General features: G+C 39.9%; 1 protein-coding gene and 1 long non-coding RNA gene across 2 annotated transcripts; one reads left to right on the top strand and one right to left on the bottom strand.

The window, feature by feature from the left end:
- Window positions 1-224: 224 nt before the first annotated feature.
- Window positions 225-10,828, bottom strand: SDR16C5 (short chain dehydrogenase/reductase family 16C member 5). The gene is made up of 7 exons (XM_042022563.1): window positions 10,735-10,828; window positions 7,453-7,796; window positions 4,820-4,951; window positions 3,725-3,824; window positions 2,779-2,923; window positions 2,085-2,210; window positions 225-1,482 (listed from the first exon to the last, which is right to left on the bottom strand). Exons 2-7 carry the CDS (start codon window positions 7,771-7,773, stop codon window positions 1,389-1,391), a joined length of 918 nt encoding a protein of 305 aa, XP_041878497.1. The 5' UTR covers window positions 7,774-7,796; window positions 10,735-10,828; the 3' UTR covers window positions 225-1,388.
- Window positions 10,829-10,991: 163 nt separating this feature from the next.
- Window positions 10,992-16,946, top strand: LOC121661912. The gene is made up of 3 exons (XR_006015122.1): window positions 10,992-11,077; window positions 11,731-11,795; window positions 14,011-16,946. It is a non-coding gene; the product is annotated as an uncharacterized LOC121661912 (long non-coding RNA).
- The last annotated feature ends 214 nt before the right edge of the window (window positions 16,947-17,160 follow it).

Here is a 17,160-nt window from a genome sequence, read left to right on the forward strand (position 1 = left end):
GTTTCTTGCTCACCAGTAGTAAAGTAGTTCTATATGAATCTTTCTCTGCTAATAAACCTCACTATTTGAACAGACAAGAGAAATGATGGTAGCTTCTAGGCCATTATTTGATGAAAAAAAGACTCCCCATTAAAAAAGTCCCCCTTTTCTCCATACTGTTTCAATTGCTGTACCAATTGCTAACAGAGTACTGTGATATGAAGTGGACTTAGCATGTACAGAAGTGACATACACATGGAGCTTCCTTTTTCTTGTTTTGGATTACAAAATGTCAAGGTAGCTTTCCAAGCATCCATTATCAATAAGGGCAATGCCTCCTCAGCATATGCTCAAAATAAATGGACAGTCCTAAGAGGAAAGTAAAACAAGTCTCTGTAGACACAAGGCAACCTGTCACCCAACTCAGAGAATCAAAACATTATGCTGTTACTCAAACAATGGCTGTAATGATAGCATTCACTCCAGTTCTACCAGCATCATTCCTTTCTGAAATAATCCCAAGAGAAACCCCTATTATACAACAGAACACCTTTGCTTTTAGTAGTTTGTTGTCTCAGTTGACATTCAATAGCCCCCCTGGTTTGGCAGTTTCATGCTTTATAAATACAAGTTTACTCTTCTTAGGAAATGACAATTTAAAATAATTCTTAAAATACTGTAGTTAAAAGATACAGAGACTTCTGTTACAAAGTTGCAGTGGTGGCATTAGCTTTTAAAATAAATTAGGCACAAAGTAGATTAGCAGCAAATGCATAATTCACACATCCTTCCCTGTTCTTGCCCCAACATCCATTGTCATCTGTGAGTTGAGAGATCACACCTCCAAAAATTAGAAAATGTAACTTTTTTTTTCACCAACACAGCACATATTTTTATCTCACAAAACTTTCGTTTGTAAGAGTTAGAATCTGTCGTTTGAGGAAATTCTTGAACTCCTCAGCTTACCAGGGAATGGTAATGGCACCAGCAGTACAGCCCATCCTCATGGTTCACTGAATGGCAGCAAGAAGTCAGGTCGACTAGAGGCTTTTCTGGCTACCTGCTAAATACATGTGGTTTCTTGGTCCTTTCTTCCCCCCAAAGTTGCCAATTACTAGTTTGTGATGCAGGATCACATTCAAGGCATTATAAACAGTCATAAGCAAAGCAACTAAATTCAATTAATGTATTTTCATAATGAAGTGAAAAGAAAACAAGTCACTGGATTAAAAAAAATAGTTCAGATGAAAGCTGTTGATTAAGAGCCAGTTGAAAAGCAAATTTTAAAAATCTTGTTACTATTGAGAAATGAGACACCCAAAGTTCACAGCTGCTAGGGAAGCAAACTTTTCCCACCACCACCTTTAACATTCACTTTAGAGCTGCTGGTCTCTGAATTTTGTGCTTTTTCACTCCTTCTTTGGTCGACCTTTGAAGGGATTCATGATTTCAAGGCTTCCAAAGTAGTCCAAAAGGAGAACAGTTGCTTTCACTGATAAGAAACTGTAAGGTAGGGACATTGAGGAAGAAGATAAAAAGGAACAAACAGACATCAGAAGAGTTGTGCAGTTTTATCACAAAATTAGTTTTACCTGGCTAAAACTGGCAAAGGCAGTATACTCTTTAGAATATAGACCCACTGGTCCTCTCAAAATATCCTTTACACTCATTTGGCAGCCTGAGTTATTAGCTAGATCAGTATTCCAACCTGGCTTGCAACAGAGTCAAAATGCCCTAATGCTGGAGCAAGACACCAGATGGGTTTACAGTTGGACTCAGTGATCGTAGAGGTCTTTTCCAACCAGTAATTCTCTGAAATGCAGTTATGGAGAAGCAGGCCCAGTCTCTACAGCCCACAGTACAACTGCACCCCAGTGGAGTCAGCAAGGCACAGTTGGACTTTTCTGTCATTGTTCTGTTGCTCAAGGGTAGACTGAACCCACAGAAACAAAAAATTTTAAAAAACCCTTCAAAAATATACAGAACTTAATGAAAATTCACACCAGTAAGTAGAAGCCTCGTTTGTACTTTTAGTCAAACACATAGCTGAAGCATCCCTGGACAGCAAAGAGAGAGGGGAAAAGAAGAATAGAAGTATAACTTACCTTTTCAAAAAGCATAAAACATAAAGGATGCGTGGGATCAACAACATTTCTTGGTTCTGCCGAACAGCAGTGATTATCTTCTCAGCCACATAGTCTGCATCCAGAAGGGGAAGTACACGTGGCCACCTGAAAAAGAAAATATTTATTGCTATACAAATTGCTTTGGATTCGTATTTCATTCAAGAAAGTCTCAATTTTATAGTTATTCAACAACAACAAAAAAAAATACAAGTCCTATGAACAACAGAATCTTCATTATGTTAGAGTGAGTGGACATTGTTATTTTCTCCCTGTATGACCTCTCATAAGACAAAACCAGAGTGCTCATCTTAAGACACACCAGGCTTTTATTTGACTCCTAAACTTTGTCATTATACATGCATACTGAGCAAAGCTATGCCACCAGTTTCAGGAGGTGAATGGAGGTTTAGAAACCAGAGAGGACAAATAGAGCATTTGGCTTCTCCAGAGGAAAGGACACCAATTACGTTTCACATTTCAGCTTAAATGAGTAGTAAAGTACCTAGGCCTTTTGAGTTGCCCAGTCACTGGATAGCAATGTTAACACCCATCTGCAGCCCTAAAAATAGTACAGGCAGAAAAAAGCCTGGCTCATGATTTTCATTAAGGAAATAGGGGTTTATAACATGCTAAAAATGCAACTTTCATAAAAACCTCACAAGAATTTACTCACTTGGCTTTAACACCATCAAACATTCCTGTGTTTATGACATAAGGACACACAATTGTGGTTTTAACACCAGTCTTTCTCAGAGTTCTCATCTCCATATCAATTGACTCTGCAAAACCAACTGCTGCAAATTTACTTGCACAGTAATCTGTAAAACAGAACATTAATTGCAGTTAAATATTTAAATTTAAAAATTAAACTTTACTGTCCAATACTAAACCACTTCACATCAGAATAGGAATGGTTTTCAGGATTAGGTTAAACTTTGCTTTTGATGTGATTCATTCCTTTTCTTTCCTCTCCTAAATCAACTATTGTTCTAGACTGGCAGACAGAGGGTTTCTCACGACATCCCTGCTAACACTTTTCCACTCTCTACAGAACAACATAAATGAAATTATTTTTTCATACCAGACCTTATCTTTAAACCCATGCACTCACTTCTTATGCATCAAACTCACATTTTAAAGACTCTCTAGCGTGGTTTCAACTTGAAACTCAGTTTGTCGTTATTATCGCTCCCTTGGAACTAGATTTCTGTTACTGCTATGTCACCTTATTTCATATTCCTCCCCCTTTGTATACATGTTCCAGCAATGCCTTCTGAGCTTCCTCTAAATCTAAAGTGGCCTCTTCCCTATCAGAAACCTGCAAGTAAACTTTAACAACATTGAGGTTCTCAGCTTCCAAAGTTCCATATGGCTTCTAGATCCTCTAACTGCCTTGGCAGAAAAACCTGTTTCACAGCACTGCTGAGCTTCTGGAAAACTCTTTGTAAAGAAATGCTCTATTTAAGGTCAGCTGTTTTAAAAGTCTGGCTATTTGCTTTACCTATATGGAAAGATCCAGAAACTCAAAATCAGTTTGGTTTTTTTCCCCCCATGAATATTGATTGCAGAATTTAAAATCAAACTAATTATCTTAATTAATATTAACTTTAATACACTACCTGAAAGCTGACTGACTCCACACAGTCCTGCAGAGCTTGCTATGCTAACCAAGTGTCCATGGTTAGCAGCAATCATTGCTGGGAGGAAGGCTTTGTAAGTCTGCAAAGTAAATCAGTGTTGCAATGTAAAATTTTACCAAGTAAGATACATGCCAAAATATTTTGAAGGTGTTTGTTGGTTCTAGAGAAATTCTCCCTACAATTTAAATAAGCTTTCCCCCTTCCATTATGGAAAGGATGTGTGTGTGTGTGTATGTGGAGCTTGTTGTTTGAATTTTAACCTTCAAGTATTTAAATTTCCCAACCCCAGCAGTATTACCAAACACAGAGGGTAACTTGATGAGAGCTAAATACAGAACTGCAGCTAGTCATGAAGTTTCTTTCAAATGAGAATTAAGTGTTCACTGCAAATTTTGTAAAACGGCAAAGATTTTAATTTCACATTTTCCTTCTATTAAATTCATTAAATCTTTGTGATTAAATTTATTTCTAAATAAACTGAAACATGATTGAATATTTTCTTTACAATTCTTTATGACAGAAACACCATATAGGTGACCTGCCTTTGCTGGAAGGAAGAAAAAGCACACCAGGTTACTCACTCTGGACAAAAGCTCCACTTATTATTACAAGCATTATCAGAACATGTGGTATTTTTACTGAAATTATCACAACCACAGAACAACTAGAACACTAACAGAACAGAAGAACTGAAGTAGAATTGAACACTTCTCTGTTACTAGGGGCAGCAATTACTAGGGTGGGCCTGCTTCATGTCAATTAATAATGAGATCATAACAAATGACTAGCCTCAGAATTTAGCAGATGGTAGACTTCAGTCCTTAAGAGCATTTCTAAATGTGAAGTGCATCCACCTGCCTACACTAGAGCTTCCCAAAGGATCCATTCTACCACACTTTTTAAAAAATTTTACAGACTCCAGAGCAAAGTAAGTAATTTCTTGTATCATTTTTGACTGAACCTCCAAAGAGCTCTATATCCTTGCATCCTTTCCTGAACTCCAAAAGGCAAAATTAACACTGAAAACATGTTAAAAGGATGTCTTAGTATGTATATGCAAAATACAGGTATTACCCAGAAGTGTGCCATTGTGTTCACTTCCATAGTTTTTTCTACAAGTGAATCTGGAGAATCAAGAAATCTCTTCCCAATTACAATACCAGCGTTGTTGATCAGGATGCTAACATCTCCAACTTCTTTTTTAACCTAAACCAAACAATATCAAGATAGTGTGCAATAAATACAAAACATTCTTTCCAAGTATTATATATGAAAACTTAGCAAACAGAAATACTACACATTTAAGTAAGTTGAACTTGTGCTTTTTATGGATCCAAACACCTCAGGTTCTTGCAGTCTCACCTGATGCCTTTTTAAAGGTGAGCTCTCAAATGGATTTTCTTCAGATATGTGGAGCCCAACAGCTCCACACAAGCTTCTGCTGTCAGCACCTCTGTTTCTGGGGACAACTGTTCCAGATAAGTCTCTAATGCAGAAAGATTAACTAATGCAACAAGTATTCTGCTACAGTAAACCCATCTTAAAACTAAAGAGCAATTCTGGACTAAAATCTGGTACACTCTACCCCAGAAATTAAGTTGGCTAAAAAATAATGCCTATATACTTAATTCAGTAAGAGGAAGTATAGTTCTCCTTTTAGCTCCAGACTGAGAACATTCATGAACAAACTCATTTGAGAGAATGACTATGGACCAGCTGATAGCAAGATATTGTGACAGCTCTCCAAAGGAAAATGAAAATATCTAATATAGAATTTGAAGTACAGTTCACTGATCTGAGCTGTCTGGGAAAAATGAAGTGGGTATAACAGTAAAGAATTAAAGGGTAATTTATCACCTGTACTTTATTCTAGCTTAACTTCCTCATCTTCCTTAAACTTCATTTTTCATGTCCATTTTTGTTAACTAAGCTTTAGGAGTTGGGTACTTTTGGAACAGGGACATTAGAAATACATTTTAAGCTATAGCTCTTGATAGCCAAAAGGTTGTTCTTCATTCTGTTGGTACAGAAAGAAAAAAGAATCTAATAATGCAGAGCCTTTGGGTTTTCATCCTACCAAAGTGATGTCATTTTGGCTTTAAGACTGTTTTACAGGGAGCAAAGTTTTCAAACACATTCTGCCCTGCCAGCATAAATTTAGTTCACCATAGTCTTGCAAAACTCCAAGTCTGCATAAAGCTGAATCACCGGAAGGGGAAAAAACAGGACCTGGAGCCATGCTGTCTTATCTTGCAAAGGCTGATGCTGAACACTAGGAACCAAAGTCTGCTACGATGCACTAAGTAAACAGTGGCACCAAGCAGTCATACTAATATTAAAGTCTTTTTGTAACTGATAAGATTGGATGATTCTACATCATCAGCAGGACATGACATTTCTGAAGTAATGGTAGTAGGGTATTTTCTTCTATATGGATCAGCATGAGGATTTTTAGTGAATCTGACAGTTGCTGAACTGCTGACAGAAGGTTGTAAGTGAGAAACCATGCACTGGACCCTACTACAACTTCTTTGTTCCTGCCTAGTTCTGCTTGCATCATCCTGAATCCATGTCACACAGATCTATGCCCTGTTCTCTTTTTCAAATTTGGCCAGATGGCTCAGCCACTGCTTTTCTCCATGGGCCCAGAGTGCTAGCCCTCAAAACTAAAAGTTAATTTTCATCTTCTTCATTCCAGTGTCCTTCACACTACAATACTCCTCCCCAGTTCAGCAGGAAGCACAGCTACAAGCCTGTGGAGAGAAGTGAAACTTCTCTGCAAGGACAGCAGATGCCAGTTCAGCTGGTGTAACAGAGCCGCAAGGGGGGCCAAGGCTGATCAGCATTACTGGAATACAAAACCAATAGCCTCTAACAAGCTGCAATTCATGCACAAGCTTCACATATGAGAAAGCTTGTGATAGTCATTTTTGCACAGGTAGAAAAAGGCAGAAGGCTTCTTAAAGAGCACCAAAACATTATTTCAGCCAGCAGATGTTCCTGAAGACAGCTGAACTTTAAAAAAAAAAATCATGCCCAGGCAAACACTCACTGTGGAAACCCTTTAGTTCAACAGTTAAGTATAGCAAATTTTAAGTGAATGATAACAGGTTGTTACACTGGAAACTGTTTAACGATTTCAGCTTTCAGCAATGCTGCTAGTCTGCCCAAATTATCTAACCACATGCTATGTTTACAAAGCTCTTCAGAAATGAAAGAAAGAAATATTTAAGACCTCAAGATACATTTATTAATTCAGATAAAGTAAGTCTGCAAAAATCTCTTCACAGTAATGGAATTATTTGAAAATTGCCTAAGCAGATAATCCTTTTTACAATGTATGGTCTTTAGGGCTTACTTTTGGTACAAGGCTGCCAGAACTTGAAATACTGCTTTAGCTTCAATGAATCAATTTTCCGCACTTCATGATTAAGTGCCTGCTTAATTGAATAAATGAATGAGAAGCTACCCAGTTAAAATGAGCTACTGGAAAAGAAAGCCAGCTCTTTTTATTTTTTAAGGAATAGAGATACACAAGTCAACTCTAAAAATCAGAATTCTTGAAATAGATAGGAAGCACAATACATTCAGAATGAATTAACTTTAATCTCTTGCTTTGAATCCACTAGAAAACTCAATCATGCATCTTACACCCACACATGCGCTCATCCTAGAATAGTGTGAAAGCCACAAATAAGATACTTTACCTGGTCAGCTACTCTGTAGACATCCTGTCTTTTGCTACAATCACAGATGTAAGAGTGTACTCTTCCTGCTCCATTTTCTTTGGCCAGTCTAACTGTGTAGTTGAGCCCCTCTTGATTAATATCCCAGAGGACCAGCGTGGCTCCAAGGCTGGCAAACTTTACTGCTAAGAGTCTTCCAATGCCACTTCCCGCTCCTGTTATTAATACTATTTCACCACTAACATTCTTCTTCCGTTTAGGCACAACCAAGAACACCAGTGACTCCAGTAAGTAATAAACAAGAAGTACAATGACTTGTAATGTTTCCAGGAAGAAGTTCATCTTCAGGCTATTTCTTCAGCTACCTGATAAAAAACCCAAAACATTTGCCGGATAGGGTAAACCATAGAGAAAATGCAAACATCAACGTTGCAAAAACATTTTCAGATTCATTCTAATTATTTTCTCTACCTTGCTTTTGAGTGTTGTTTAAAAAAAAAAAATAGGCTTACACCTGCATATCTAATAGATTTGTCCTGTTTCTGTCTCATCTTCAGGTTGCTTCTACTTTCCTCCAGGATGCAGTACACAATTCATTTACCATTCAGCAGCAGTAGGAAACACCTGCCCTCACCTGCTTTAGAAATTCCCCATGCCTCATGTCATGAGTTTCATTCTCTGCTCTGACAGAATGTGGACACAAATCTAAAATAAATAAATACATACTCATACTAAAAATGTGCCCATTGAGCATCTTAAACAGAAATGCATGACAACTACAAATCAAAACTTATGGCTTGATCAAAGAACTTTAGTGCTCACAGACTAGTACTATATGTCAGGAAAAATTCTGCTTTTAGGACTATAATTTTTTTTGCTTTGTAGGCACTCCTTGTCACCATGAAATCATATGCAGAACAAGTCACAGTCCCAATTGTGCTGAGAAAACATTAGCATAAGGAGCTTCAGAAGACAATATGCTTATAAATCTCCAAAGCACACTAGGTAAATAACTGTCACTACTGACTTTTCAGCTACCTGTCCTACCATTTTATTGAGGAGAGCCTGCTTTTGCAGCTGAACACACTTTAAGAACACACTGCAAAGCTGTTGAGTTTCTTCTCTTCACCTCCCTGCATTAATGTCATAGGCTTGAATCATACCGTCTCAGGTATGTGTTTAACCTCACAGTCTGTACACATCCCAGTAATGCTGACACCAAGCAGGCCTTGAAGTCCTTGGAGGAATGTTATTTTATTTTCCATTACAAAAAGTTGTGCAAGAAATTAATCCTTGGTCAAAACAGGTTTTAATCTTTGACTAACAATATTATGAAGCAATAATGTCTTCTTTCTCAGGTAAAGGTAGAGCACTTTGGCACTTACACTTCAACCTTTAGCACTACGTGCCCAGTCTGATTACATCTCTTAGCTAATTTTGCTATCTATGTGTATAGGTAATCATGTTTGACCAGTTGTGATGTGCCAGGAGATAAGTCACTTAGGTCTCTGCTACTCTGAGCAAAGTTCATGAAATTTAGCATGTGAACATACATGTGTTACCATGAGTCTCAGGTTTTCTACATGGGAAACTAGGCCGGTCTTGAAATGAAATAGGCCCCTGCTAGAGCAGAGCTAGTTATTTCAGAAAGTTTTCTGGCAGAAACATTGGGACATCTTAAAACTGTTCTGATAACAGAAAAACATTTGTCAAAGACATAGTGGGTAGGAAAACAAATTCCTTCTGGCAAAGTCATGGGGTGAATTCTTTCTATTGAGTACTTTCTATTCTTCATCCTCATTAAAATGTGACAAAAAGTGCACAGAGGCAGTAACATCAATAAGTAATGAAACAAATATCAAAATAGCATTGGAACATTTTTCCAGAGTCAATATTTGCACTTCCTGCAATAGGCTCTCATATCTATAGAGCTATTACAGTTTTAAGCAAAAATAGAGTTATAAAGGAAAAATGTTATTAAATTTCATGTACAATCTTTGTTGAGTCTAAAACAGAAGCAAAAAGTCTTTAAAATAAATGCAGTTACTGAATTTAACTTGATTGCACTAATTTAACGCACTTAACATAAAATCCTCCATTTGCATGAAAGAGGACTGGTATCTCTGGCATAGATAAGGATGTTAAAGTTAATCCCTATGGAAAACCAAGTGAGGCAATTGCCTTCAGAGGCAACACACAACTTGACCTAAACCCAGTTAAAAATTTGTGCCAGTAATTCTTTAAGTAAAACATTCATATATTAGGTTTGTATAGGTCACAGGCACATTAGATCTTGCAGAAAAGTAGGACTTTCACGTCATGAAGTAGAGTTGTTTATGCATACAGACCACAGGAGACTTCCTGTTTTAAGACCAACTCTGCATCCTTCAATAAGATGCTTAATTTCCACGGACACATCTCCCCCCTAACCCAAATCTGACTGGGCCTCCGTTCTCACCCAATGCATTAGCATTGCTAATTACACCAGCTACTGTAGTCAAGCATATCCATACAATCAAATTTGCCACTCACTTGGCTGATTTTGGCTTCTCAACTAAAGTGAGCAGGGATGTATTTACAAGTGAATTAACTGAGGGGATCTTTGGTACGTCTAAGATCTCAGATCACTTCTGATGCCTTGTATTGTTTTTTAGTATGCCTACATCCACACAGACATAAGTGTGGAGGGCTTTTATGCAGAAGAGAAGTATAGACGTTCTACATTCTCTTATCAGACAAATTTCAAGTGCAGATAACTTTGCCAGCAAAGGCTTGTTGGTACCGGTGCCAACATTCACCGCCGACAGGCTCTTGCAGGCCTGACAGGCTCCTAAAGAATATCACTGCTCACGAATCACAAGGGCAGGACGGAGGCTGGCAGCTGAGCGGCACACCACCTCTGCTAGTCGAAGAACTAAAGGCTGATCATGCAATCACCCGAGCAGGGTGTGGCAAGGATTACTTTTTCTCACTATATCAGGAGAGTTGTGATCCCACAAAAACACAGCAGTCCTGTAGCCAAGGCTGTTCAAGGGCTGAGGCGTAGCACTATTTTCCTCAGTCCCCGGAGGATGCTGGATAACCTTATTCTCACTTGGCACAGCGCACCTACCAACCCAGCCAGCATCATCAGAACCCCCAAGAGCAGCGTTCCGCTGCAGTGACCGCCTCACCACTCGCCTCAGGCCGCCTCCCCGACCCGCGCCGCTGCGCCGCAGCGCCCGGCTGCCCACGGCCCTCGATCCACCCGCCGAGCGCCCGCACACCCTGTCCCGTCCCACAGCGCCCCAGCACCGGGGCTACCTCCGCCTCCCGGCGCGGCGCAGCAGCTCTGGGACGAGCAGGCAAGAGCGGTGCGAAGAAAACAAGAAGCACAGCGGGGCGGAGCGGAACAGCCCTGCTTTTATCGGTCAACCCGCCCCCGCGCGGGGCTGACCGGATGCCCAGGGGCGGCACGGCTCGGCACGGCACGGCACGGCACGGCACGGCACGGGCTCCGCGGGGCCAGAACGCCAGGCGCTCCGCCCGGGGCTGCCAGCCGCCGGGATGGGGTTCAGCCGGGCGGGGGGAGCGGGCCCGGCACAGAGCTGCCAGCACGGAGCTGCGGGGCCGCCCCCGGGAAGGAGAGATGCGGCCCCGAGTGGTGGTGAGGACGCTTAGCCTCCGCGGCTCTTTGCTGAGGTCGGAGTAGGGTAAAAAGCTCAAAGGACGGAGCAGTTTGTTGGGCGGAGGCCCTCGGGACAACTCCCCCGCATTTTCCCTGTTTGGTGTTTGTTTTGGTTTGGTTTTTTTGTTTTAAAGTATTTGTACGCATGGGGTAGTAATCACTCCATGCTGAGACCTGTACCTAAAGGCGTGGTTGATGTAAAGATGTCACCTTGATGCCTTGGGTTTTAACTTTTATATTTTTTCGAATCCTGTACTGCTTACTGTGTAACTGAAGTTTCTTGTAGCCTGTTAATTTCTGCTTTCTTGTGCTAGGCAGACATAACAAAGCCTCTCCAGGCCTGCTCTTCAAGGACACCCAGACCGTCCTAGGCCCAAAAAGTATAAACCAAAAGCCTCCAAAGGGGGACAAGCTTTGGGAAATCACATAATTAACTGAAGCTTTAATTGGAGAATTAACCCTGATATGCAAATGAACCAAACTTATAAAAGCGTGAAGAACTCGTGACCTGCCATCCATCTTGGGGTCCATTTTGGAAGTAGCCTCTGGACTCCCCAGGGTGTACCTTTGAAGGCACTTCAAATAAATACCTACTTTTATTCCCGTATTCTTGTCTAGTCTCTGTTTTTTAGGTGGCCACTTCAGGCATCAATCTGGCCTGTGTGAAGCAATGCTGCATGGAAGGGGTTTCACTGGGGTGAGCATGACCCTTTCAGGGTGGCATCCTTTTGAGGGAATGAATGACACTTCAGCCTAAAAAATGTGTTCTGGCTGTAGTCAGACTAGACTCTTGGGTTTGCTAATTCAGTGAAATGCTCTGCATTCACTGCTATATATACATAAATCCCTTAGGGCAGCATTGTTTTAGAGTTTTTTTTAACCACATGCTCATCCTTAGGCAGCAGAACTCTGAAACTGTAAGGTGCTGAATATTCACAACTTTGGACAGTTTGTATGAGGAGAGAATGCTTAGTACCACCAGAAAAAGTATGACTGAAGGCATTTGCTTTGCAAATCATTATAATGATTGTTAATATGCTAGCTTTCCAGTATTATTGTATTAAAGTAGTACATTCAGGAGGCTAATGATAGCCAAACAGTGACACTGGCTGCTGCTTTCTTTTTGTGGATTGTATTGTTTAAAGTGGCTCACTTAAGAAAGTGTAAAAAACCCATGCCATTTATTTAATTTTAAAAAGGTTTAAATATGTGTGTTGCACTAATACTTGGAAATTAATAGCATTTAACATTGAAAGTGACCTTATGATTGGAGTTGGAGGCTAGAAGGTGGGAGACACATCCCCTTTCCCCACCTTGTATGAAGATTACCTGCATGTAAGAAACTTGCTGAATAAAACTTGTTGAAACAAAACTCACCACGTAACTTCACTTTACTAGTCTACATTATGAAAGACTAAAATTAGTTCGTAGAGAAACCATTTTTAAGACTGTCAGATTAGCATCTTTTACAGTCTTGTGTCAGAGAAGACACAAGTGGAATCATTACTCTTGATTCTAGTCTAGAAATGGAACTACTCTAATTTGCATCAGATGAGGATGCCTCCCTCTTGCCACATATTACTTTTGGACTGATTTGTGAGTGCTGTCAGAATTCCAGGAGTGTAGGACTGGAACTGGTGTTGTTTGTTTGTTTCGTATAACATCCTGCTGGATGTCTTCAAAGGAACCCAGGGTCATTCAAGTCATAAGAACATGTTTGAAGAATGTTGTAAGTGCTGTCACTTCTGCTTGTCTGTAGTACTTGTGCTGTGTAAGTGTACTGCTAGTCTGTAGCCTTTTTTACTGAGGGCTATATTGTATTTTGGTGTACCTTAACTTCAAGAAAACACTTGGCATCTGTTCTTGGGTAGATACTGGCGCCTCTTCTGCAACAGTGTACCCAGTAGCACACTAGAGTGCTATTTATACTTCATGTGAATCTGTGGTAGATGTTTTATTACATTCACCTGATTTCATCACCATTTAATCTTGATTATAGATGTGTCATAAGAAGCATGAATAAAGCAAATAGAGAGTAAAGGTTGGTCTAAGCTGGATAAATTCAATTGCATGTTGATTAGGATAGTCATCCTTACTTTAGATTAAAAAAACCAAACAAGAATATCCTGTCATGCTGTTGCAGCCATATTCTCTTAAAGGCTCTCATATTATTTTTTCTATCAGAACACTCAAAATGCAATAAATATTTTTATATTAAAGCATCAGTTATCCCCCATATACCCCAGCTGTTGAAGAAGAATAGTGTAATATGCTTGTAAACAGCCTGATCTTTTCTACTTTCTTTGAATGCTTACTGTAGAATCCTAAAATGACCTCACTGTGCTCTTCAACATCCTCACAAGGGGAAGTGGAGGGGCAGGTACTGACCTCTTTGCTCTCATCAGGATTCAAGGAAACAGCATGAATCTGAGTCAGGAGAGTTTTAGGTTGGATCTCAGGAAAAGGTTTTCACCCACAGGGTGGTTGAACACTAGAACAGGCTCCCCAGGGAAGTGGTCACAGCCCCAAGCCTGACAAAGTTCAAGAAGTGTTTGGACAATGCTCTCAGGCCCATGGTGTGACTCTTGATGTGTCCTGAGCAGGGCCAAGAGTAGGACTTGGTGATCCTGATGGGTCCCTTCCAAATCAGTCTATCCTATAATTCTATGGTAAGTTTTCACTGGCAGTGTCAGCTGCTTTAACAATTGTAGGCATGTCACTGCAATTGCAGCCTACCCAAACTTGTCCTTAGTCACACATTGCAACTGCTAAGAGAGGAGTAGATCTTCACAGAAACCCTAGTGCCTTGTTAATAGAACTCAGATGTATCCTGTGTTGACTCTGAAGGAAACTGGGCAAGTGCCACTTAGCCAGAGTTCTTCAAAATTGACTCTTCTTTTTTATTCCTGCAGAAGAAAAACAGCTGGGGCAAAGGAGATTCCAGTCAAGAGGAAGGATCATCATCCTGAACACAGAAGACTAAGTGACATTCTGAATTTTCATTTACTATGTGCATTTCCTTTGAGTGATATTTGCCATCTAGAGGTTTATTGAATTCTAGTTCCCTCTATTAGCAGATTTGAAAATACAGGAATTGTAGAAGCGGCAAACTATTACCCACTGGTGCCCCATTCACTTCATCTGGGAAAAGTGCCAAGCCCTGTTCAGTGAGGGTGAGGGGGTGCTTTGTGCTGCATTAACATCTGTTCAAAGTATTTACGAACTACACAGCAAATATAACCAGCAGCTCGGTGCACTGATTAACATCTGCAAACCAAATCAAGAGAGGGACAAATTCTCATTGGAAGAGGAATACACCAGCACTAAGTATCATCATGACTTAGCCACTGGATGCTCAGGTCCCATAGTTCACTGCCTGTTAAGATGTGTTTACGATGTCAGGACCTGATAGATTGTTTTTCATTCCCCGAGCATTTTTGGCAGTGGAGTGAACCTCATCTGAATGGATAAGTAAAGACCTGCAAGAAAATATTTTGATATGGGCCAGCTCTGTGATGAAATATGTCATATGTTCACACAGTGAAGAGGATTGTGTGGCAAGAGGAGTGAAAGCTTACAAAACAAGACTAACTTAATTGGGGCTCCCAATTGTGGTTGGCTGCTCTTGCCTCTAACCTTGGCAACAGGTAGTATTATACACATGAGTGTGTGTGAAATTATGTTCCTTACCCATACAGGAATGCCTGTTATATCAGTCCAGTAATCAGGCAGTGTTAGCTGAGCTTCTATCTGCCTCCAGAGTTAACGCACTTAATTCAGAATAGTGAGATGAATGAAAAAAAAAAAAGGGTGCATTCTAGTGTGATGCAGAAATGTTACAGCATATGTTCAAATATTGAGTATGTGTCCAAGAGCTGTTATAAATCAGCTTTGTTTAGCAGTGTGTGTTTTCTGATCCTGCACTAGGATTTTATTTGCCAATGCATAAGCTGTAACTTTGATGCACAATGAAAACAGATAATCAGTTGGCTGCTACAATCAGCTGCAAAGAGACTGCTGCTATGTAGCTGTTTGCAAGGTTTTAATTAATTAATTGAATTTATAGGAAAGCAATGGGTTGGCGAGTGTGTTCTAGTAGGTGTAAGCAGGGATTGGAGGAGAACATGGAATGGAAAAAGCAGGGTATAACCAAAGAACTAATTTAAAGCTCCATGTGCTGGAGGGAAGACTCCCAAGTGTGGCAGTCATGAATATCTCATCTGGACTTGCAGATGTGTGCCCTGATGGAAAGCCAGGGAAGCATTACATGCAGGTAGGGGCTACAAGTGAAGAGAAATGATAGAGGGAGAAGGAAACCAATAATGATTCTATGCCAGACCTAATAGTAATTTCTCTGCTTTTCCTTCTTTTCAAATTCTGTTGCTTTTTGTTTTGTTTTAGATGTTAAACAGCCTGAGGAGAGTGAGGTGCAGAATTTCTAGTGTATTCTAATGCACTCTGTAATGTGTGGCCACTAATTGTCTGAGTGTTCATCTTTATTCCATACTTGAGCTACCATTAGGAAAAAAAAAAAGGAAACGTCCTTTGCTCCTCTGTCTGTTACTTTGTTTTTTATAGGCCTTAAGGAGATGGGAGTTTCCAGCTCTGCACCATACTTTCTAGGGTATCAGCTGATGTGATTATTAAGTATCAGGACTTTTGCCTATTCTCATGTAAGTGCTTCTCAATAAGACAGAAAATACCCTCTGTCCCTCAGTGAAACTTTGTGAATGCCAGAATATACTTGCATTTCTTGTGATGGTTGATTTTGGCTTGCTGTGTATTTCTCAAAAGTTGAGATAAGGTTGCTAATGTCTGTGAGGAAAATAAAAGCTGATACATTCCTCTGCATTGCTGGCCTGCAAATTGGAGAAAAGTGCTATGAAGGGAAAAATTGATGATATTTTTATGCAAACTTTTATGTCCATGATATCATACTCAGCTGCCAGCTGCAATGAAATTAACCCTTGAGTCTCTGCTATATGCAAAACCACAGCATTGTTTTGCTTTTGGATTTTAACTTGCTTTTTTCTCTACAATTTCTAAGTTACTAGGGTCTTCAGCTGCAGAGGAAATTCACACATAAACATTTTGGTGAAACTATTTTCTCAGAGAACATAAAAATTCATCAGCATTGAGCATGAAGGATTTACAGGAGTGTACTGGCCTGGACAAGGCTTTGCTGTGTTCCTCCGGTTACTTCAAAAGAGACTCAAACGTACTTTCTGAGTGATCCAGCTGATCTCTGAGGGACCAGAGATTAAATCACCTCTGCTTTGCCTGGTTTGATACAAACTTGAACATCACTCTCCCTCATCTGCAAATCTGGATTTCTACGGTCCACTTAATAGTCCACGTAACATTTAAGTTGAACAACTCCCCAAAAGAAGCTGAGTGTACAGGCCTGATTTCCACACAGTGGTTCTGGCTGTGCCTCAGTGCTACACACTTGTGCTGCATGGTACACATAACACAACATGCAGTGCAAACTGCTGTTTTCATCATGTAAGATTCTGATCTAAACTAGGGAGATGATTTGTGTTCAGGACTTTGAGGTCTTGAGTACTAATGAGTCTATTGACCTATGCAGTACTCTGTAGGTTAGAAAGTTAGAGTATAAGGAAAAACACATTTCAAATCTAAAAGCAGGTGCAAAAATCCTGTCCAGCTCTTTTACTCACACTTCTCAACCCTTAGAAAAGTTGTACTACATTTTGTTGTATATTTATTATTATATTTACACTTTGATGATTTTATTACATCTGTTTCCCTACATTTGTTTGAAATGCATCCAATGCATTTGTTAATACATTTTCCCTACAATAAACTGTTGTATCTTTCAGTATTATATATAAGGTTCTTATTTTAAAATTCACTGTTGTCCCATTTCAGCTCTGATTGTAATGCCTCTAGCTGGCTATTGATAGACAAAACGGAGCATCATGTTGGTTGGTGGCAAAGGGCCGATGCATGTGATACCACAGCAGCACAAAGTGGTATGATGAAAAAGTCTCGAGGAAGTTTGTGAAGAAAGGAACCTGTCCAGGAGATCTTCACTCTCA

Source organism: Corvus kubaryi, unplaced genomic scaffold, assembly GCF_017639235.1.
Source record: "Corvus kubaryi isolate FWS band 111438036 unplaced genomic scaffold, C.kubaryi_AGA036_p1.0 37216, whole genome shotgun sequence".
NCBI lineage: Eukaryota > Metazoa > Chordata > Aves > Passeriformes > Corvidae > Corvus > Corvus kubaryi.